The sequence below is a fragment of the Asterias rubens genome, chromosome 2 (genome assembly GCF_902459465.1).
Source record: "Asterias rubens chromosome 2, eAstRub1.3, whole genome shotgun sequence".
Taxonomy (NCBI): domain Eukaryota; kingdom Metazoa; phylum Echinodermata; class Asteroidea; order Forcipulatida; family Asteriidae; genus Asterias; species Asterias rubens.
Genome location: NC_047063.1, coordinates 21,958,464 through 21,981,625, shown reverse-complemented (window position 1 = coordinate 21,981,625; position 23,162 = coordinate 21,958,464). Strand labels below are relative to the sequence as shown.

Below are 23,162 nucleotides of genomic sequence, written 5' to 3'. Positions count from 1 at the left end.
GGTTCTTCACAAAGGCTGCAATAAATATATATTTTCTCTCCCCACAAGACAGGAAATTAACAATTCTCAACTGAAGAGGAAAAAACAGCGCCTGCCTGCAGTCTCTGCAAATTATTTTCAATCATTTTATTGAAAAATTACAATCGGACGAAACAGTGCTGTAGTACCAAGTACAATCTTCAATTACAACCCAAATAAATTTCATAAGAAAATTACACTTTTAGGTTTTGACCAATAAACAAGTTCACCCATGCACAACAATTACGGTGATTGAACCACATACCTCAACATTATAACCTTGTAACCTTTATACAGGCCTATTATAAAATAAAGTTTTCATTGAAAAGTTTCAAGTACTTATGTTTTAAATGATAATATCTTTATACTGTTTGTTTCTCCATGAGCAACCCAGTGCATTATTTCTTTGACCTCTTCTAGATCATGGCTTCAGCAAAAAAAATAAAAAATGTTGAGTAACTTTAGTCAAATAAATCAATCGTTTAACCCTTGGAATCCCCAACTCCAACATTGTGTTTTGTTTGATTTTTTTGGACTGAGGAACTGCACCAGGAAACTGATTATCATGGTTTGTCGATTTCACAAATCACCAAGATTCACCTCAAGATGAGTCGTCAGTATCGCCTTAGCGATTTATATTGTGACATCACACTTTGCTTTGAAATTAAGATTGATTCGCAGTTAGGTTTAATCTTAGCTTTTTGTGAAATCAGCCCCAGCATAGTAGGGTACTACTATAATAAGAATTTAACAGTTTGGGTGTTGTGTCACAATAATATGGTGTTTGACTTTAGCGTGAGAAAAAACTCTAGAAACACTCTTGAGAGTGTTGGGGGTTCTGTCCATTTAAAGGGACACATCAACAACTTTTTGTATTTAATTTTGTTTTATTTTATGCAAATTCGCCCCAAAAAGGCTAAAAGCCACTCTTGGTAATTACAAGGGGCTGGCAGAAGAAAGTATTTTTAAAGATGAAAATAACTGGGGTTAGCTAAAGGTAGGAATTAATATTCCTCTTAATACAGTCTAGATTGTAGGAAGGAGGGAAACATGCACTAGGCAAGGGGTTCCAAACAAAGATATAGAATATAATTCCCAGATCGGTCGCGCGTACATACGCGCCGTTAGCCGTACACTCACATTTCTGGTTCTTCATGGACGCGCTAAAAGGTCACGTGCTGGTGGTAACACACAGAAAATGAACATGGGAGAAAGGCCATAAAGGCCGAGTTATAGTCGGTCGCGCGATGGTCGGGCGTCGGAAATCTCGACGCGCGATCATAAAAAGACACGGTTTTTAGGCCTCAGTCTTAGGATTGCGCGGCGGATCTTTTCTATATCTATGGTTCAAAAGTGGTGCAGCACATGGAATAAAGTTGTTGGAATGGCTCCTTGTTGTACATCTCAGCAAATCAAGAGTGTATGGGTGAGAAGAAGCAGAAAGCCTGGTTGCCACTCAAATACCCCGATAGGAAGAAACCGGGTCGGACACACTGGTGGCACATTTACCATGAAAATATCGCTAAATATCTAGATGGATAAAAAGCTCCCTGAAATCCATTTTGCATAATTATAATTTCACATGAAGAAAAGCAACTCTGAACAAAAGTTTACAATTAATGGCAGGACAAGTTGTTAAATGACTTCATTAAAAGTACATAAGGATACTTGTAATTCTAATCTACTAATTATTCCGCATACAAAATATAAGTTCTATTTATGAGAAAATTGTACAAAACTTTCAAATTAATTTTGTGCATTTTTGTGTCCATTTAAAAATGTTTAACGTTTAATGCGATACATATAATTTATACAATAAAAGGCTGACAATTTAATGATAAAGAGATTTTAAATAGGAATTCCTGTTTGTCACACTAGTGGGTTTTGAATCTAAAACATTGTTTGAAATCACTTGAGTATAAATAGAATAGGTTAGTATTAATTAGTAATTTGATAAATTTTCTGATATATGATTGTTCTTTTTTTTTTAAGGCTGACACTTTAAGACAGTTAAAGAAACATTAGTAATTTGTAACACAAATTTTACTTGTGAAGAATAACATAACAAAAGGCTGAACAAAAACATCTTTAAACAATTGGATATGAATTAAAGGCAGTGGACACTATTGGTAGTTACTCAAAATTCTTATTATCATAAAACCTTTCTTGATTACGAGTAATGGGGAGAGGTTGATAGTATAAAACATTGTGAGAAACAGCTCCCTCTGAAGTGACATAGTTTTCAAGAAAGAAGTATTTTTTCAGGAATTTAATTTTGAAACCTCAGATTTAGAATTTGAGGTCTCTAAATCAAGCATCTGAAAGCACACAACTTCGTGTGACCATGATGTTTTTTCTTTCATTATCATCTCGCAACTTCGATGACCGATTGAGCTCAAATTTTCACAGGTTTGTTATTTTATGCATATGTTGAGATACAGCAAGTGAGAAGACTGGTCTTTGACAATTACCAATAGTGTCCAGTGTCTTTAAAGTTATAATAACACACTCTGGTTGGGATATTGTGCATAATTATTTCATCATTAAAACAAATAGGCAAGGCTCATTGAGCACAGGGCCTGACCAACACATAGTATAAACTCTAAGTTTTTTTTTTTTAAACTTATCTTCCGACATAATTAAAAACAAAAACAAACAAAAAAGAACAACTGGAAATCTGATTAAAATTGGAAGAATGGCATACATCTGATTAGCGTTTGGCATTCTTTTAGTACGAAACAAAACACAAAAAGTCCACAGATTTACATTAAACTTAAACGGTTTAAAGATAATGATGGTAGAAAGCTTCCCTTAAAATATTACTTGCTGTAGTTTTGCTGTAGTTTTGAGAAACAATTTTTTTTTTATTTTGGGGGTTGGACAAAGAATTTAATAAAGTGGGATTCGAACCATCGACCTCTAAATAAACGTGCCAGCGCTCAACCAACTGAGCTATCTAGCCCGCGTTGGCGGTCTCCCTATTTTGTCAATATCTTTGTTCGAGGGTGCCAGTCAGAAGGCATACAACCGTTAACTACCGTGTAGTTAGGGATCACACCCAAATTACAATACAAAAAATATTTTACGCGACTCTCCTAAAAACATTGGTCTGTGATGTTACCATTTTTTTCTCAAAAACTTGACTACTAATGTGGCTGAAACTTCTAAAGATAAATGATATCACATACATCTTCATTCACAATTAGTAGGGATTTATGTCATGGCCAACAAATTGATCTACAAAAGGTATCAAAAAACCCTTTAACCCAAGTTGAGAACTACAACTAATATCTACATTTTGAACAACATTTTAGCAAATCAGCAAAACTGAAGTCCAGGTCCAGTGCGATATAAATTGGCAAAAAAACACCTTATGCCCATGAAACCCGTCGCCATTTGAGTAGGGCGCCCTCGGCATGGTGCTCACTGGCTCGTTAATCTCCACCCTGTACGCGATTAATACTGGATCTTAAAATTCCAAAATAACTATATAAACTCGGACTATTTTGGTAATTTTTAGTTAGTTTGAATTCCCCCCACTTATTATGTTACATAAACGTACACAAAAATACAAACAAATTACACAAGACCCAACTTCCTAAATTGCAACTGTCTCATATTGAGGTTAATTCCAACATAATTGACCTTCAATATGCCGTAAAACAAGATCTGTTTTGTTCTCCGTTTGAAAACATGAATATTAATTATGATAGTATACACAGGAACCACACTTTTTCCCCTTCAAGCCTCATATTGGTTATACATTGATTTCAATGAAAGAGCAATCCAAAATGGCTGCCCAAAGCTCTATGTAAAAGTCCCCCCATCATACTAGGGTTGTGTATAAATTGGTGGCTACAGCTATCGCTATGGCTAGAAGTACAGTACATTACATCCTTATGGCAACACTAAAGCACCAGCCGTCGTTTCCACAAAACTCTTCCTAACTTAGAATTAATCTTGGGACTTTAGGATGAGTTCAGTTCCGTATCTGAAGACATTAGGATGAATTGAACCCATCTTAAGTTAGGATGGGTTACTTGTCCTAACTCGAGATAAGCAGGTCCTAACTCTTTGTGAAATCAACGGCAGTCCTAGCTGTAGCCACCAATTTGAATAGGGTCTAGCATTCAGCGGAGTCATAGGATCCAATGGCCACAGCTGATTGGTTAGCTTCAATCATATGATCCAATGGCCACTGCTGATTGGTCTAGCTGGAGTCATGTAATCCAATGGCCACTGCCGATTGGTCTAGCTGGAGTCATGTGATCCAATGGACACTGCTGATTGGTCTGGCTGGAGTCATGTGATCCAATGGCCTCATGCTAATTGGTCTAGATTCAATCATGTGATCCGATCTTGGATAGTATCCTCATGGCCTCAGTTCGTTGATTAGGATTAAGTTGTTGACTGATGTGCACAATGGAATCCATAGCAATCTCCGGATTGTCTTGAATGATCCTAAAAAAATCAAAAATCAAATCCTTAGAATTAATTCATAGTCAACAGATATTAATTTAAATTTTTTTTTACCATCCACAGACAAGTGGTTAATAACAATGTTTCTGAGTTATAAAGATATCCCAAGAAAGTATACATCAATATAATTTGAGGCATTGCATGGTGAGGTATCAATACATATTTGGCTTGTGGTAACACCGTGTGTGTATCTACTTGCCAGGTACAGTTTGTTCTTCTGTAGTTTTTCGGATTTCTTGGGAGACTTCTCAGTTCTGAAAAGAACTGTCCTGCTTTTTAGCTACTACTTGGGCGGAAGGTAGAAAGTTGACTGGGACTACTACTTTTTTACATTGGGTGTGTTTATACATAATTTAATTACTTGGGTCATACAACTTAATGGATGAGCAATGTATCTGCCTGGAGCAGTCAGCAGCCCTATTGGTTTGTGCCTGGTGTGACAAGGCCCTCAGTGCTATTTTGTAAAGCTACAACGCTTCAGCTGTGACACAACCACAGTTTCTCTTTTTGTTGATAAATCAATGAGTGATGGACATATAACCCTACGTCTATTCAACAAAGGAGTTACTTTCAAGATTCTGATTCAACTTACTGTTTGATGTGCTGTATAACTTGATCTCTCTTGATGGCTTTGATGTTGTCCAAGATGGCCGACTGACTGTCTTCTCTCTCCTGTCTCTCTTGATCCAACAACCAATCAGAGGCAGCTTTGTTGTCCTCCCAGAGATAAGACTGTGAAACAATCAATTTCATTGGATGAATGGCGAGAATTGCATTTTGGATGTTGTCTGTATTTTTGTGAATGGTTTGTGGATGAAATAACATCATTTTGTGCACAAAGAACCTCAAACAAAATAATATTCTCTTTTTAAATCTTTATTATACATTGTTTAGTTTCTGAGTGGATAAAACTAATTCAGTTACTACAGCATCCACTCACTTGTAAAATGGTTAGAGGCGGTACTAGACAAATATTTTATACTTCAATTTGTTGTTGTTCGCTTTAGGACCAGCTGGAGAGGAGAGCCTCTAGACAGGAACTGTGTTTCTTTGAGGCAATCCTTCGGGCTCCAGCTAAGCTTGGGCAAATTCCTTTGTTTACCCGGTTCTACCCGGTTCCAAATTGAGCACCGAACTCACAGGTCCACTCTTTTGAGGAACCAAGTACTCGCTTTTGTCGGTTCCGATTTTGAAAGACCGAGTCCCATTTTTAAAAGACCAAGTTTTTTGAGCGGCTCAATTGTGTGTGTGTGAGCTCGGGACAGGGCTGCTTATGTTTTATATTGAATTTAGTGGAACCAGGTACGACTCAGAACCTAGTTTTCTTTTCAGAACCCGTACTGAGTCCCAGATTTCTGGAACCACCCAAGCTTAGCTTCATCAGCTGTTTCTTTTTCCTTCCTCTGCATTTAAATTGCTCATTGCTGTATCTTTTTAGCTAATTAATGTGCATTATCGTAATTTTTATCTACCCGAGAAATAAAATAAGTTAGATTGGATTATATTATGTTTTAGTCTGGTTGGTAAGACACTGCTCTAGAATTACAAGGGTCATGGGTTCGAATCCCACCCGAGTAACATGCCTGTGACACAGGACTCGGGAAAGTACCGAGTATACAGTGCAAACACACATCGGGGTATGGGTAAAAACCAAAATTAATATATTATTTTTGGCTAAATGTTATTTATGTACAAGTATACAATATAAATTGCCTTGGCTCTCGTGCATACAATACATAAAAAACAATAAATAGTAAATTAAGAAATTATTTATTAAATTAATTATACATATTGTTGTGTAGATACAACTAAATCAACATCACTCACGATGACTGTGTGGATACAATAGACAAAATCAACTACTATGTGTACTCACGTTAACTGTGTGGATACAACTCAATTAACTACTTTGTGTACCACATTGACTGTGTGGATACAACTCAATCAACTACTATGGGTACTCACATTGACTGTGTGGATACAACTCAATTAACTACTTTGTGTACCACATTGACTGTGTGGATACAACTCAATCAACTACTATGGGTACTCACATTGACTGTGTGGATACAACTCAATTAACTACTTTGTGTACTCACATTGACCGTGTGGATACAACTCAATTAACTACTTTGTAAACTCACATTGACTGTGTGGATACAACTCAATCAACTACTTTGTGTACTCACATTGACTGTGTGGATACAACTCAATCAACTACTTTGTGTACTCACATTGACTGTGTGGATACAACTCAATCAACTACTATGGGTACTCACATTGACCGTGTGGATACAACTCAATTAACTACTTTGTAAACTCACATTGACTGTGTGGATACAACTCAATCAACTACTTTGTGTACTCACATTGACTGTGTCGATACAACTCAATCAACTACTTTGTGTACTCACATTGACTGTGTGGATACAACTCAATCAACTACTTTGTGTACTCACATTGACTGTACCCTTGTCTTCTACAAAGATCCTCCTGAGCATAGCAAACACCTCCCCTCTAGACAGCTTCTTGTTCACCTTCTGGATCCGCTCACACATCTTATTCTCAAGGAGTAGACGACGAAGACGCCAGTAGAAGAACTGCCGAGAGGTCTTCCACTGGAGAATGTCCTAGAAGGAGATACAACAAATAATTTCAATTTATAATACCATGTGTCTAAAAAAAAACTATACACTTTTGAAAGGCTGCCGAATAAAAACTATATGATTCAGGAAAAGGTTTATATGTATCGATAGCTTATGGACTCAACTTTCATATGACACCAAAAAGTCACGTACACGAAACAAAATGAAGACCTAATTTATCCCTACCCAATCCCGCAAACAGAAACCTATGGTCTCTTTTGGCTGATTTGAAATAGATTTTCAAACATTTAAATAAAACACCGGTGATGACGTCATCACGACATCATTGCTTTAGGATCATCAGTGCACCAATACCTTTCATCACTGAAAGTGTCATTGCAATTGCTCTTTAGGAACATTGCAAATCAGCACTTATAAAAATTAGTGCTTAAGATGACAAATAAAAAATAAAATAATTTTTTTTTAAAACACAAGCAAGAGCTGTTTCGTACGCTGCGCTACGAAACAGCTAATAACAAACCATTCTTATATAACGCATATCGCCGTGAGGTCCCTATGCGCTGTAAAAGGAAATCAACAATTATTGTACAAAGTAAACAGATATGTTTTTAACCGGGTTTTGAATTGTTCTGATGTCTCAGCCTGTATGGCAACCTCTGGAAAGACTGTTTCATAACTGAACTGCTGCATATTGAAAAGAGCGGGAACCGTACACCGGCTTAGTGTTCAAGGCCCTTAAGGCCTAAGACTCAAAATCCTCCCGAAGACATTTCTGTTCCCCAACCCATCCTAGTTTGTTCGTTTTTTCTTTTTGTTCTCGTCTCCTGTAAAGCGCTGATCTCAGTATACTCCTATATAAATGCTTGGTGTTACTATTATTATGATTATTAACGATCTCCGCTGTACTTACCGAGATGACTTGTTTCTCTTGCATTCTTCCTGCTCTATCGTGGAGGTCAGCAAAGTTCACCGCCACAGTGTGATAGATCGGTAGTAAGTATTCCTCGCGATCCTTCAACTTCTTCTCCAAAGCTGGACAGGAAGAAAATGAGAAATAAGTTCAAGAAATATAATGACACCTGCTTAATTTTTCACCAATAAAAAGAAACTGTTGTAATATTTCAATTAAACCGTTGCGGACACAACCTGGCTTAGACAAGCCCCTTCCTGCTTAAAGAAGGTCACCAGATTCACATGATATGTTAACACTTCTGAAACAAACTAACTACTTCAATTTTTCTCCGGGCATACAGAAAATCATCAAAAATCAGCATGACATGGCTGAGCTTTTTATTGAACTTAAGTTCTGATGGCGTTGGTAATCAGGGAGTGGGTTAGAATCCTGGTCATGACACTAATGTCCCTGTGTAACAACGTTCTTGCCAAGAAAAAATGAGGAGGTCACTAGTCACAGATGATGCATGTAAAATGGTATTTTGGCTGGAAACCTTATTCTGCTAAGCATAACTCAGTTGTGCTTAGGCTACTTTTAGTTCTTAACCAGCTCTATGACATTAGGCCCCCCATTTCTGCTATTTGTTTAGCTACGCAAGTTTGGTCTGTGAAGGGGGTTGAACTCACCAGCCTTTTCTTCTCTGTTTACACCCGGTGCTGCAATCTGACTCAGTAGAGAGATACACGTCGCATCAATCCTTCGCATCAACTTCACTTGGTCCTTCTTGCGGAATTTAATCTCCACGGTACCCTGCGGTTCAAGAACTCCACCCCTGTGTGAAAAAAAAATTAAAAAAATCAAGCTGAGATCAGTAACGAGACTTAAGTTTTCCTAAATAGAAAGGGGGCCTTTAATCTACCGCAAATCCACTATGGACAAGACGCTACATATTTCCTTGACGTTTTTGTCCTTCAGCAAGAAACTTAACCATCATTGCTCGTCCTTTGGACGGGGCCTAACGCAGTTGATCCGGAGTGCTTGGTTATACACATAAAAGAACCCAGTTTCACTTCATTGCTTAGAGAAAGGGTTTGCCATTGTGTTTCAGGTAGTGACTGCTACTCTGCGCCTTGAACACCCAGCAGGGTGGATATGTGCGCATTACAAGTCTTATTATTATTATTCTTACTCTTACAATGTGATACATAAATGTACAAACACAACAAAATGTCTGGAAATAAATATTGATAGGCGCTTTGAGACGCTGTAGAGAAAAGCGCTTTATTACAGAGTTTTTTTATATAGCATGCTATCACACCCCACATTTTATCCTGCAAGGTATATGGAGCTACGTTCTTTTAAAGTTTTAGAGACCTATTTCAGTGTAGAACCATGTAATGGTTGACATGGTGCTGTGGACCAGTATGCTGCCAATCCCTTCTACTTACGATAAGAGCACTGGGTTCTTGTTACATGCATTACACAACACACATGTCCAAAGGTCGGAGCAGTAATGGTTAAGAAGTGTCCTGACCGTGACTCAAACCCACACTCTGCTGATCAGAAACACCAAAGATTAAATCTAACAGTGTTCTTATCCGCTCGACCACTACATGATGCCACCGACATTCTTTCTTTAATTAGACACACAAGGCCTTGTGGGCTGCAATTTGTTTTCCAGAGGCCGTTGCCACCTACTCCGAGGGCTGAAACAGGGATACCCCTTTTACAGTCCATTTGGATGTAGGCTTGGGTATCATCAGTCCGAAGCCTGGCCGGTAGAGCAGAAAGCACTACCTCCCAAATTTTACGTAGCAAATGTCACGACCGGGATTCGAACCCAAACTCTGCTGATCAAACACCAGAGCTTGAATCCGGTGCGCTTACAACCCCTCCGCCATGACACGCCACAAAATGCCACGTTCTGCGCCAGTCTTACCTGCTGTCTTCATCCGCATACATCTCCATGTAGTTTGGATTAATGGTGGAGTCAATCACCACCCAGGATCCTCCTCTCAGTTCACCATGGGGTGGAATGTACACCATCACAGGCTGTCTGTATTCGCACAGGGCGTCCACGATGTACGATCCATACTTCAGCACTTGCTCGTACATGTCTGCAAATAGTCAAATACAGGAGTTTAGAAAAATATATCAAACCAAAATAAAACATCTGCCACTGGTGCTTTTTATGTCAAAGTGTCTTTATAGGGTTTTGATACCTTAAGTAGATCAAGTTTTTGGCCAAGACATGAATCCCTACTTACTGTGCATGAAGATGTGTAATATAATGTTCCTGTAGAAGTTTAAGCTTCATTAGTCGTCACGTTTTTTGAGAAAACGGGTGAAAATCACAGAGAAAGTTGTTCAGGAGAGTCGCGTAAATCTGTTGTACATGCCAAATAATTTTTGTCTCGCTGGGATGAAACTTATGTTTGTGAAATTGTTTTACTCATTTCTCAAAAACTACAGCAGCTCAGCAAGTAATAGTTTAAGCAAAGCTTATTATCATCATTATCTTTTAGTTTAATGTATGACTGTGGACTTCTGTGTTTTGTGTCGTACAAACTGTACCCAAACATAGCGGTGACCCGTTGGTGACCTACATACTGACCTTTCATTCCACCAGAGAATCCTCGCCAGTTAGCAAAGACTATAAGCGGAAGCTGCTCCCGCCCAAAGTCCTTGATTGCCTGTGCTGTCTTGAAGGCCGAGTCAGGGAACCAGACCATACCTGCTTGTGCTATGGACTGAAAGCGCAAAAGGTAAAAGTTTTTTAAATTGAGAGTAGGGAAAAATTGGTTAGAAAAGTGAGGACTTGCATTACAAAGCAGTAAAACTAATATTGTGACACAGCTCAAATATTGTACAATAAAAAACAGGATGTACATTACAACGAAAAGCCATTCCAACAGCTTTATTCTACATACTGCATCTCTTTGTAACTCCTTGCCTGGTGCATGTTTCCATCCATCCTACAATCTAGACTATTTTAGAATTCGAGACAAAATTCGGCCAGACTACTACTTTTGCTTTAGTGGATCAAGGGGACTTCTCGTCATTAACTTCACAACTGTGGAGTGACTTCTTAATATTGGTCTCAACGGTCTTAATGAGGTGAACAAGGATAAACGGTTAATGTGAGAGTAATTAATGTACCTTAGCTTCAGAGTCTGGATTGCCTGGATCTGCTGGTATGTCCACATTGACAGTACGAGTCTCTACAGCAACAACACCTACTGGAATACCACCCAATCTGCATAGTCAACAAATACAACAAGATGAGGGTTACTATACAGTACTTGGATTGGACTATTTGTCTTTGTTTGTCAGTGTCTTTCAAACACAGTGGACACTATTGGTGATTGTCAACGACCAGTCTTCTCACTTGGTGTATCTCAACATATGCATAAAATAACAGACCTGAGAAAATTTGAGCTCAATTGGTCGTCGAAGTTGCGAGACAATAATGAAAGAAAAAACACCCTTGTCACACAAAGTTTTGGGCTTTTAGATGGTGCATTTCGAGACTTCAAATTCTAAATAAGAGGTTTCGAAAACAAATTCTTGGAAATTTACTTCGTTCTAAAAAACTATGTCACTTCAGAGGGAGCCATTTCTCACAATGTTTTTTATTATCAACCTCTCCCCATTACTCGTCACCAAGTAAGGTTTTATTCCAATAATTCTTTTGAGTAATTACCACCAGTGTCCACTGCCTTTAAGGACGCGATGAAAATAAGCCGTGGTTTAAACGGCTTTTTTGGGCTGCCCTTAACTTTGTCATCAGTATACTTTTATGTATTTACTCGGTTTGTTTAATTGTGTATCATCATGTAAAACTATTTACACTTTATGCATGGGATGAAGTCTATTTGAAGACGTCATACAAGTACTAATCAGACTCTAGAGACCACCAAATCAGAAAAATAAATGCACCAAAGATCAATCTTTCCATCACTTCATTTATGACATGATTTTATAGACCCATTGCATATGATGTCACACTCTCAAAAAGGAGGCAGATCATTGGACAATAGCTGTTCTCTGAGCGTAAAAACATGTGCGTGACCTCAGCGTACCTGTAGCGTTGCATGTTATGCAAGGGGGAGCTATTGATTTCTTACACAATACAGAACACGCCTCCGAACAATGCGCGTAATTTGGGGTGTCAACTCTCTTTTGTGCATTTGTGCAGTGTAGGGAGATCTGTGGACAAGGCGCCTCCAGAACATTTAATCCCATGGTCTGAACATCCAAGAAAGACATGATTGTTATCTTTGCTCCTTGTTCCCCACAGATATCCAAAGTTTGCAAGGAGTAGGAGGGTTAACGTATACTTACTTTGCTCGACCGACGACGACAGTTTGAGCCCAAGCCTGAAGTATCTCCATGAAGGAACCCTTGTCAAAGAAACCTGTCTGCCATTCCAATGGATTATCTGAAATAAGTCAAAAAAACCTGTCTACATCAGAGTTTTCTCAAAAACTTTTACGACTCTGTGAAATTCCGTTTCTGATTTTCCTCAAATCCTCATATCTGGGGATTAATCTGTAATCTGATTAGTCCCAAATCTGTATTTTTATTCAGTTTTTGGACTGCGACAAACAGATGTTTTTAACCAGTAATAATAATAATAATCTGCCAAAATACTTTGTTTAGTGTTCTCTCATAGCGGTGGACTGTCGGCCAAATGCTATGCCTAACACCCAAGGACCACTCAAAATTCTGGCCAACTAGTCTTTGTACATGTAGCTACAGTTAAACCACTTCATACTCAAATTACAAGTCCCATGCTAATGACAATGTTGAAAGTAAAGGTTAAAATATTGACTAGTGAAAAAGCTGACGGACCAGTGAAATGACAAGCAAACTGGTCCTGCTGGCCAGAGTCACTGACAAAAGTTGAGGGCAATCCCTACTGCTCTAGGACACTTACATCTAAAGGTTCAACTTCTGATAAATTTGGTACGACTAGCCTAAAGGTGAAAAGCATAGAAACAGAACCCGGAGAACGCTGAGCTTGGCCACCCTCTGTGTCGTCTGTGGACGTGGCGTATCGATACCGCGCAATACGCGTGTATGGCAAAATGATCATCGCGTGAGACCAAGTATGGCAAAATGAGCATCACGTGACACGCGTGTATGGCAAAATGGCAAGATGTCAGTGCACATTGACTGTTTCTAGTGTGTTCATTGGTCAATAATGATGTCATTGAATGGCAAAATAAAAAGTGGCGTAACAAAAAACGGCGTATGCACTTCCATAATAAGGGTCTCACAACAAAACCACGCACACGATGAGACACTCAGCGTTCTCCGGGTTCTATTTCTATAGTAAAAAGAGTGTGGCTAATTTGGGTACAGTATCAAATCCTGTTGGTGGTAGTCAGGGAACTAGACATGGGGGTATTAAGGAAACCAGCCATGGAGTCGGTCTTACCTGGATTCATTCTTCCGGCTAGCATATGTCTGGGATCATAAGGAGCCTTGGTCGGAACAAAGTCAATTTCTCGATCGATGGCATCTATACTTTGCATTATGGGTACACCAGCATCATGGCACTGAAATGATTTAATATAATCAAATTAAATATGAGAGTGCTAAAAGTAAGGCTTTGGGTCTTCGGCCCAAAACAGAATGATCATAAACGGAAGAGGGCGCTAGCCATGCAAGAAAAAGCAAATGATTACGTAATACAAAAATAAAAGTGGGGGGTTCGCATCGCACCCGAGACATACATGTATGTATTTGATATCGAGATGCCTAAAAATAAAAGACAATGACTCTCTTTTTTAACTGCCTCTTTTTGCAGAGCTTACCTTGGGCATATAGGCTAGCCATTTGAGTAGTGTGTAGACACCATCGGAGTCATCTGTTGCAACAGCGTGAGTCACTCCATTGTTATGCATGATTTGGATTCCGCCGAGCTGGTTGTTAGATGTGTACACTTCACGTCCTAAAACCTGTCACAAGTAAAAACGGGAAAAATGATTGTAAACACAAATTCTCGGAATATGAGAACTGTTTGAGTCTGCCTGATGACACATAAGCAGACAAACTCATGAGTTTGCCTTGCTCTAAGCAATGAGAAAGGACCGCGGAAGGAGTTCGAACTTCCCGGCAGTAACAATAGAGATCAATGGCCCTTTGAGCGCGAGGAACGTTGCCGCATTTTACACTGGTAAACTACAGCTCAGTTAAGGCATTCCTTGAAGAATGCCGTGTCTGTTTTCTGATGTTGTTTCGCTGCAAGATATTCCACAATAATGGAGTAGATATTTATCGTAAAATAAGACTTCATCGCATGAACAGTCGAGTACAGTTCACCCACTTGGAACTCCATCCGTGGTCCTTTCTCTATGCTCTGAGCTAAAGAGAATCACGCTTGCAGGGACCCACCAGCGATTGCAGACTCGGGGTAAATGGATACCTATGAGGGCAGAGTTCTTGTGCTTGGTGCACCACAGGGAGCTGAGATGGTTCATGGATTGAAATAAATGGCCTAATGCAGAAAACTTTTTTTCATCCGGCAGATACACAAAAGTGTAAAGTCAGATAAAACTCTGAAGTTTCTCATTCCTGAACTTCATATCTTTCAAGAAAGTCTGAAGGCGTAAAGGGATCGAAGAATAATCGAGAAAACAGGACAAATCCTGAGAACTCACATGCCTGATGGATACAGAGTACAAGATCACGTTTACAAACCTTGTTGAGAGCTCCAGCTCCTGTTAGGATGATGTGGGAGTTCTCAACTTGGACGATACGCTGGCCGAGACGTACCACGTAGGAACCGATGCCAATTGCACGACAAGTCACCTGATAAAAAAAACCCATAGATATATGAGACATACTGCTTTGCCATTCAATTTAAAAAAACAAAAAAACGGTTTGTTTACTTATTGATGAAGGCAATATACTGATCCATTAAGCTCTGCCCCATTGCGTTTTGACCAATCACAACCCATTGCAGAGTTGTGCAGAATGGCATTGGAGAGCCTCACATGTCCTTGCTCACACCTGCGCCGTGGGCAGAGCCTAATGATCGGTGTATTGTTTATTGATGGTAGTTCACCATGACAGGGATACTTCATCTTAGGCCCTGTCCGAATTAGCGGCTACAGCTATGACTTATGTAGGCTAGATTTCCAGGTCATCATGCGATGAATTATAGGAAGTCCTTAGCAACACACTTAGCAACAGTCGCAGCCGTAGCTGAAGCCGCCAATTCAGATACGACCATAGATTCATTGAAATGTACTTTCATTCAAAACCTCTAGTTGGCCATAAATTTGGTAATCACTCCTAGAACTAATGGCCATGAAAAATTACTAATGGCCATGGTTGAAAGTAAGAGCAGTATTTGATAGTGTAAAGTGTTTTGAGAATCAATTCACTTTAAAGTGAAGTGGTTAATGGCTCTGGCATGAACATAAATCAGATTGAATCCTTTAAAGATTTGTCAAAAACTTGATGTATTTAAAATTTAAACTATAAACTATAGTTATTTTTTATTCCTTTGAAAGTTTTCTTTGTAAAGTGGCAGTATAATAATATTAATAATAACAATATCGAAGTCTTATATAGCGCACGTATCTACCGACAAGGCACTCAAGGCACTGAGTATATACAAACTTTTAGAAAGATAGGTTATTGAAGTGATAAATTCTAAGACCCAATTTTGTAGCTCCTTATAAGGGTTTACAAGGTGCTACAAAGTTGCAGTACTCTAGAACCAATACAAAAATCGCATTCTTAATACCACATTTTAGAAATATTATCATTTTAGAAATATTAAGTATGAACTGAGCAGTTAAGAGCACCGAATTCAAACTGGTGTTTCTGATCAGCAGAGTGACACTTGTGTCCTTAAGCAAGACACATAACCATTGCTTTGTCCTTCGGATGGGACGTAAAGCCGTTGGTCCAATGTATTGTGTAAATGCATATAAAAGAACCCAGTGCACTTATCGAAAAGAGAAGGGGTTCGCCCTGGGTGTTCCTGGCAGGATTGGCAGCATATTGTGCCACAGCACCTTGTAAATCATTACATGGTGCTTAAGGATTAGGTCTTATATCTCAAAATTCGCCACACTCCTTGCAGTAATAATACCTGGTGCTTTGTATCCTTTGGCAAAAGGCGCGTTATAAATACAGTTATTATTATTTATTATTACCATATTGAGAGTGATGATCTCTTCATAGGCTTTGGAGGTTCCACCAGCAATCATTCCACTTCCGCTCAGATTCTCAACACCTATACCATCCTCTTGACCTGAAAAACAAAAACAAATGTGTTGTTTTAGAGATCCAAACAAATAGACCGATCCATTAAGCTCTGCCTCATTGCGTATTGACCAATCACAACCCATTGCGCCACCAAAAGTCTGACAAAATAAAGTCTGACATGCGTGCGCGTATGCTTGGCGCGCGCGGCAGAGTTGTGCAGAATGGCATTGGAGAGGCTCACATGTTCTTGCTCACACGTGCGCCGTGGGCGGAGCCTAGTGGATCGGTCTATTGTTAATGGACTCGGCCCAATTTCATGAAGCTTGTCAGCACCAAAAATTGCTTAGCAAAAATAGGTTACTAACCAGAACACCATACGATTACCATTGCTGTCTCTGGTACCCCGTCATTTCTTGCTTAGCTAAGAAATTTGTTCTGCTTAAAAGGCACTGAACATGTTTTGTAATTGTCAAAGACCACTATTCCCACTTGGTGTATCTCAACATATGCATAAAATAACAAGCCTGTGAAAATTTGGACTCAATTGGTCATTGAAGTTGCCAAAATGATGAAAGAAAAAACACCTGTGTTGAACAAAACAGTGTGCTTTCAGATAGGAATAAAAGGCTTCTTGCCAGAAGTATTTTATTATTTTAGTGAGAAACTACCTCTTTCTCAAAAACTACATTACTTCAGAGGGAGTTGTTTCTCATAATGTTTTATACTATCAACAGCTCTCCGTTGCTCGTTACCATGTAAGGTTTTATGCTAATATATATTTTGAGTAATTACCAAACGTGTACAGTGCCTTTAACAGCTTTATTAAGTTGGGACCAGATGCTTCAGCCCTAGCAAAGTCTTCCTCGAAGGCTAAATGATAAATATTTTCAGCAATCTCTGTCTCATTTTGATCAAAGCATGGACAGTGATTCCACTTCACAGTAACACCGTCATAATGCTGGCATAGATTACAGAATACAGAAAATTTAATCTTATTGTAGCTAAACATTTTATCAAGATGTGATTTCTTGTCCAAAATGCATTTTGAATCTTCAAAGAAAGACTGCTGTCAAAAGAAAACCTTCAGGTGTTTTTAAGCAACACAAATCTTTGAAGGCAGTGGTTTCTATTGGTAATTACTCTATTGGTAAAAATGTTCTATTGGTAAAAAATGTTTAGCATAAAAGCTAACTTGGTAACAAGCAATGGAGAGCTGTTGATAGTATAAAACATTGTGAGAAACAGCTCCCTCTGAAGTACTTTGAGACCTCAGCATTAGATTTTGAGGTGCCGAAATCAAGCATCTGAAAGCACACAACTTCGTGTGACAAGGGTGTTTTTCTTCCATTATTACCTCGCAACTTCAACGACCGGTTGAGTTTAAATTTTCACAGGTTTATTATTTTATGCATTATGTTGAAACACATCAAATGAAAAAACTGGTCTTTGACAATTACCAAAGGTGTCCACTGCCTTTAAAATGAACTGTCAACGACACATGATTATCAAAATGACCATTACATTAGTCAGGCACCGAAGGAGCCTAAACACATTTAATGCATCTCACCAATGATGTAAGTGATCTTGTATCTAGACTCCCCATCTTCCTCTATGTGTTCAGCACGTACAGAGTTGAGAGCCAAGAGTTGCTTGTAGTCAGATGGTGTTAGGTACAGATACTTGAAACCCTGTAAAACAAAAAGCAGATGGGAAAATTCTCAAAGGATTTCGGGGAAAAACTTCATCAGTATTCAGTTTCTGGTGTTTCTTTAAAGCAATTGCACAACATCGGTAAACAGTATTGTCCAAAGGCCCACACTTCGTGTATCACAACCTATATAAAAAATAGTCCACCCTTGTTTACGCACAATTCGCCGTGTTATCATGACATGTGTTTAAAATAAATCCGTTATTCTCGTTATCCAGAGTTGAAAATTGTTTTAATGTTTTCTCAAAAAGTAAAGCATTTCATGGAATAATATTTCAAGGGAAGTCTTTCACCATTACCTTCTGTAAATCCTATTTGTAAATCTGTGAACTTTTAATTTTTGTTCTGTTCAGAAAGTGTCCAATGGCTTTAAACTGAAGTTAACTTTATCACTGTAGCTTGTGAGGGCGAGGAAACCTGTATAGAGGGTTGCTTGCTATATAAACCAGAACAAAATAGGGTTAACCCCTACTCTTCCACGCCAAGTGTTCTGGGTTCTTTTGCATGTGCTACAAATCCTAAAACACCATCCCTATGGCTCAATGTCCCATCCTAAGGACAAAGCAATTAGGGTAAAATATCTTGCTGAAGGACACAAGTGCCACAACCGGGATTCGAACCCACACACTGCTGATCAGAAACAACAGAGTTTGAGTCCAGTGCTCTTAATCGCTCAGCCACGACACGCCAACTTTTTATATGATTGAGGTCATTCAACCTGAACGTCAATTGCATTGATATATTTTTATTTCTAACTCAACATTGACTAATAATGCCAAAAAAGAAAAAAAATGTTCACAAATTTGTAAAAAGCCTTTATCCTCCACATTTAAAAATTTCAAGATGTAAAACTCTACCTTGTCTGGTATCTTAGGGTCTTCCCAGGCTATCTTGAACCTTTGTTTGACCTCCTCGGCCAGACCAATCCTTGCTCCACTGTTTGCCGATAGGTAAATGCGAGGAATACCCAGGGATCGTGCCAACTCTGAGGCTTTCTGTTTAGATTTTAAAAAGGGAACAAATAATTATCAAAAAAACTAATCAGGACAAAAAAGGAAGATGAATCAAAATTGGAAGATAAATAATTATGCAAAAAAAACCTGTTAAAGGCCCGACGTTTGACCCTAGCAAGAGCCTTTCTTGAAGGTTTTCTCTTAGCCTTCAAGAAAGACTCTGCTATGGTCGAAACGTCAGGCCATTAACTGTTTTTTCTTTTGCATTTATACCATATGTACTTTTGTTTGGTAAGTTGTTTGCAACAGCTAATTCTATTTTCACCACTTATTTTATATCATACATGTTGACAATATTTGCTCCGAGACAAAATTTAATTTTAAATGCTTAAAAACGCAAGGGGTGACTTCATTCACCATATTTCCCTTCTCTCAATTCATTAAACATTAACTTGTTGCACTTTTAGTACATTTTAGTAGGCAACAGCTAATTTTTAGGTTATGCTAGGTTTTTAGGTTCTGCTAAAATCCAATCAGAATTGTTTTCAAACAAAATCAGGTTTGGAGAAAATATGTCATTAAACTTTCAAGGATATTCGATAATTGTGAATAATAAAAATAATAATAATAATAATAATAACCAGATTTGTATTGCGCCATTCCATCTAGATCATGGCGCTCAGCAACATCAGGCAATGAAAAAACAAAACAATTAAAGAGTCACTGGGAACAGGTGGGTTTTAAAGTGGTTTTTGAATGACGAACCAGAGTCCAGTGGTCGGATGCGAGATGGTATACTGTTCCACAGTTTCAGGCCGGCAGTTTTGAAGGCTTTGTCCGTGTTTGTGTTTTTGGACCTGTGTTGTGACAGCAGCGTATCATCTCAGCATGATCAAAAACCTGATCGACCAGAGACAAACAAATAACAATGTACCTCAAAGAGTTTATCTTCCTCCGGACCGAAAGATCCGATCTTGAATGTGATGTCATTGGAGATGATGATGACATCACGACCTTCTGGATACTCAGGGGTCATGAAGGTGAACTTCCAGGCCACCATGCTGATCTATAAATAGCACAAATAATTGGGTTATTCAAGAAAGTTTGATTTCAGTTATACATTTGGTTTAAAGTAACAACCATGTGTGTATCTACTTGCCAGGAAGATTATGATCTTTTGAGAACTTGTCTTATATAGGATTAGGGGCATTGCATGGTGAGGTATCAATATATACATTGTATTTGGTTTGCAGAAACACCATGTCTGTATCTACTTGCCAGGTAGAGTTTGTTCTTAGAGAACTTGTCTTGCTATATACTCTACTACCGCGAAGTAGATTTTTCTGAATTGGGGAGAATTTCTCAGTTCTGAAAAGAACTATCCTGCTTTTTAACTACTACCCGGACAGAAGGTAGAAAATCGACCGGGACTACTACTCTCACTTAGTGGATCGGGGGGACTTCTCTTTAATAACGCCGCAGAGTTAGTTCTTGATTGGTCTTAACGTTTTGACTAGCTTGCTTTAGTGTCATCGTCGAGAGACTTGATTTTAATTATTTTTAAAAGCACGGGACACCTTCAATAATTTTCAAGCTTGTCAGCACCAAAAATTGCTTAGCAAAAATAGGTTACTAACCAGAACACCATACGATTACCATTGCTGTCTCTGGTACCCCGCCATTTCTTGCTTAGCTAAGAAATTTGTTCTGCTTAAAAGGCACTGAACATGTTTGGCAATTGTCAAAGACCACTATTCCCACTTGGTGTATCTCAACATATGCACAAAATATCAAACCTGTGAATATTTGAACTCAATTAGTCGTCGAAGTTGTGAGATAATAATGGAAAAAAAACCCACCAATGTCACATGAAGTTGTGTGCTTTCAGATGCTTGGAGGTCTCGAAATCAAATTCAAATATTTTAGTGAGAAATCAAATTAAAATATTTAAGTGAGAAAAAACTTCTTTCTCAAAAATGACGTTACTTTAGAGGGAGCCGTTTCTTACAGTGATTTGTACTATCAACATCTCTCCCCATTGATTGCTAACAAGTATGTTTTCATGCTAACAATTATTTTTAGCAATTTTAAAACAAGAGTATCCAGTGCCTTTAAGGGGCAGAACAAAAAGCTAGTTTCCATGTTGGCGAGGACGAATACGATTGAATAGAATTGACTTACTTTATTCTCTCCTTGCATTCTGTTCATGGAGACCAGGCCACCCTGACTGTCGAGTACCAGCTCACTATTGCTAGTCTGGAAACACAAACCATACAAATTAATCAAATGCTCACTACTGCTAGCCTGGAAGCACAAACCACAAAAGTAAATTAATAATAAAATGATATGTTTGACCCAGGGGGTCCAACAATAATGAGCTTCTAGGGGAACCAAAAACTACTCTACGCACCCAGTGTTGGGTAGATACGGCAACAAGTCCTTCTTGAGTGTCGCTCGGACATTGATAGACATCCTGACAGATCAGAGCCTAATTTCTTGGCTCTGCTTACCGTAATCAAATTATTATTATTATTAAGTATTATTGATACAGGGTAGCCCCATCAGTGTAAAAACACTGTTCTCCCTGGGGGCCCTGTAGAAAAGCAAAACACAGAACAAGAGATAAACAAATACATATGTATAAAGAACAACCCCAACAAAAGCAACAACAGCACTCTATACCACCACGAACAAAATCAGAGAAAACAAGGCAACAAAAAGCCAATTATGCAAAATAAATCAATGACTCCGTAAACGCTAGTACCAAGAAGTGAATGAAGTCAAGGTTGGCTTATTGCACTTACCGAAGCAGGGAATTCTGCGCTTCTGTCAAACCTATGTCACGGGTTAGCAGGGAATTTTTAATTTTTTTTCTCCTCCAGAATATCAGAGCATACTGATCGAAACGTCAAGTTGAAATCAACGGTTCTTTTCAGAACCACCCCAACTCATTTAGAGTTAGTCATTACATGGTGTTACCGCTAACCTTTTCATATCGTATTTCCACCATGCAAAGTTTCAAATCTTACTTCGGGAATTTTTGATTCTGCCTGTAAATAGTCTACATTACTGGGCATTCTTCGCCTCTACAGTTAGCGCAGAATTTAGTGCTTGTACGTGAAGAGTGGTGATTTCAAGTCTAGAATTTTGCAGTAAATTTGACTCACCACTTCCTCAGGAATAACTGTATCTTTGTAAACTTTCTTGTGCTCCTTCCAAATCTGACGCAGTTTCTGAAAAACACCAAACAAAGAAGAGAATTATTAAAATCACAAAAGTATGTGCCGTAAAATGAGAATGTGATTATGTGAATGCCTGGCGGTCTGTACCAAAACAAATTTTGTATGGGTTAAAAACCAAAAATTTATATTTTGTATACCCGATAAAAATTTAACATCTAATGTTGCAATACCCGCTGCCAAAACATAGGATTCGAACTGCCTCTAGCTACCGGGCAACCTCGGTAGTCTAGTTGGTAAGACACTGCTCTAGAATTGCAAGGGTCGTGGGTTCAAATCCCACCAGAGTAAAATGCCTGTGATATTTTTTTCACAGGACTCGGGAAAGTACTGAGTATACAGTGCTAACACACATCGGTGTATGGGTAAAAACCAAAAAGATTTATATTCTTTATACCCGATGCAAATTTGCGTTCTAAGAATTTTGTCGGTACCTGTTCAAACATATCAGGGAAGTCGTAAACGTAGGTGGTTCCCATACTCTGGGCTTGGTAGCGTTTATGTTGAAGATGGTCCTTAGTGACATACGGTGTATTGACCAGTCGACCATGGAGGGTTCCTTGCTTCTCAGTGAACGACGTGAACTTCACCTGAATCAATAAATGATATTAATAATAACTATTTATTATATATTGCTTCATCTACGGGCGTCAAAAAGTGCTTATCATTACATATTTTCGGACAGATTTTTTTGTAATTTATTGAATTATGAGACCCATTTATGTAACACCGTGTAAGGGTTAACAAGGTGCGGTGCTGTGGTGCATTGCAGCAGCTACTGCCAGAAACGCCCTGAGGCAAATCCAGTATTACTTTGCCCACTGGCAGAGCCAAACAATTTAATACCATGAAATATTCATCTAGAACTTGGTGTTTGTTGGATTGTCTATCATTTTACTGACATGAGTAATAACACCTATACAAAGGCAGTAACTGTTTGTGATCATGAGACAAAAATTATTTTATTATGTAAAAACGTATTTTCATGACATTGTTTTACTCATTTCTCAAAAACTACAGCACCTCAGCACGTAA

General features: G+C 38.6%; 1 protein-coding gene across 3 annotated transcripts in view; it reads right to left on the bottom strand.

The window, feature by feature from the left end:
• Window positions 1-4,069: 4,069 nt before the first annotated feature.
• The window catches only part of LOC117303593 (acetyl-CoA carboxylase-like), a 56,896-nt gene continuing 37,803 nt past the window's right edge, over window positions 4,070-23,162 (bottom strand). For all 3 annotated transcript variants that reach the window (XM_033787802.1, XM_033787811.1, XM_033787820.1), the window contains 19 exons: window positions 22,562-22,717; window positions 22,056-22,121; window positions 21,070-21,144; window positions 19,823-19,954; window positions 18,793-18,930; window positions 17,795-17,915; window positions 16,176-16,273; window positions 14,707-14,817; window positions 13,821-13,964; window positions 13,442-13,562; window positions 12,343-12,439; window positions 11,158-11,254; window positions 10,613-10,748; window positions 9,938-10,115; window positions 8,685-8,830; window positions 8,014-8,135; window positions 6,957-7,127; window positions 5,090-5,229; window positions 4,070-4,479 (listed from right to left, as the gene is read on the bottom strand). In XM_033787802.1, the coding sequence (XP_033643693.1) occupies window positions 4,359-4,479; window positions 5,090-5,229; window positions 6,957-7,127; window positions 8,014-8,135; window positions 8,685-8,830; window positions 9,938-10,115; window positions 10,613-10,748; window positions 11,158-11,254; window positions 12,343-12,439; window positions 13,442-13,562; window positions 13,821-13,964; window positions 14,707-14,817; window positions 16,176-16,273; window positions 17,795-17,915; window positions 18,793-18,930; window positions 19,823-19,954; window positions 21,070-21,144; window positions 22,056-22,121; window positions 22,562-22,717 (2,370 nt within the window). In that variant the 3' untranslated portion in view covers window positions 4,070-4,358. The remainder of the gene's footprint in view (window positions 4,480-5,089; window positions 5,230-6,956; window positions 7,128-8,013; window positions 8,136-8,684; window positions 8,831-9,937; window positions 10,116-10,612; window positions 10,749-11,157; window positions 11,255-12,342; window positions 12,440-13,441; window positions 13,563-13,820; window positions 13,965-14,706; window positions 14,818-16,175; window positions 16,274-17,794; window positions 17,916-18,792; window positions 18,931-19,822; window positions 19,955-21,069; window positions 21,145-22,055; window positions 22,122-22,561; window positions 22,718-23,162) is intronic.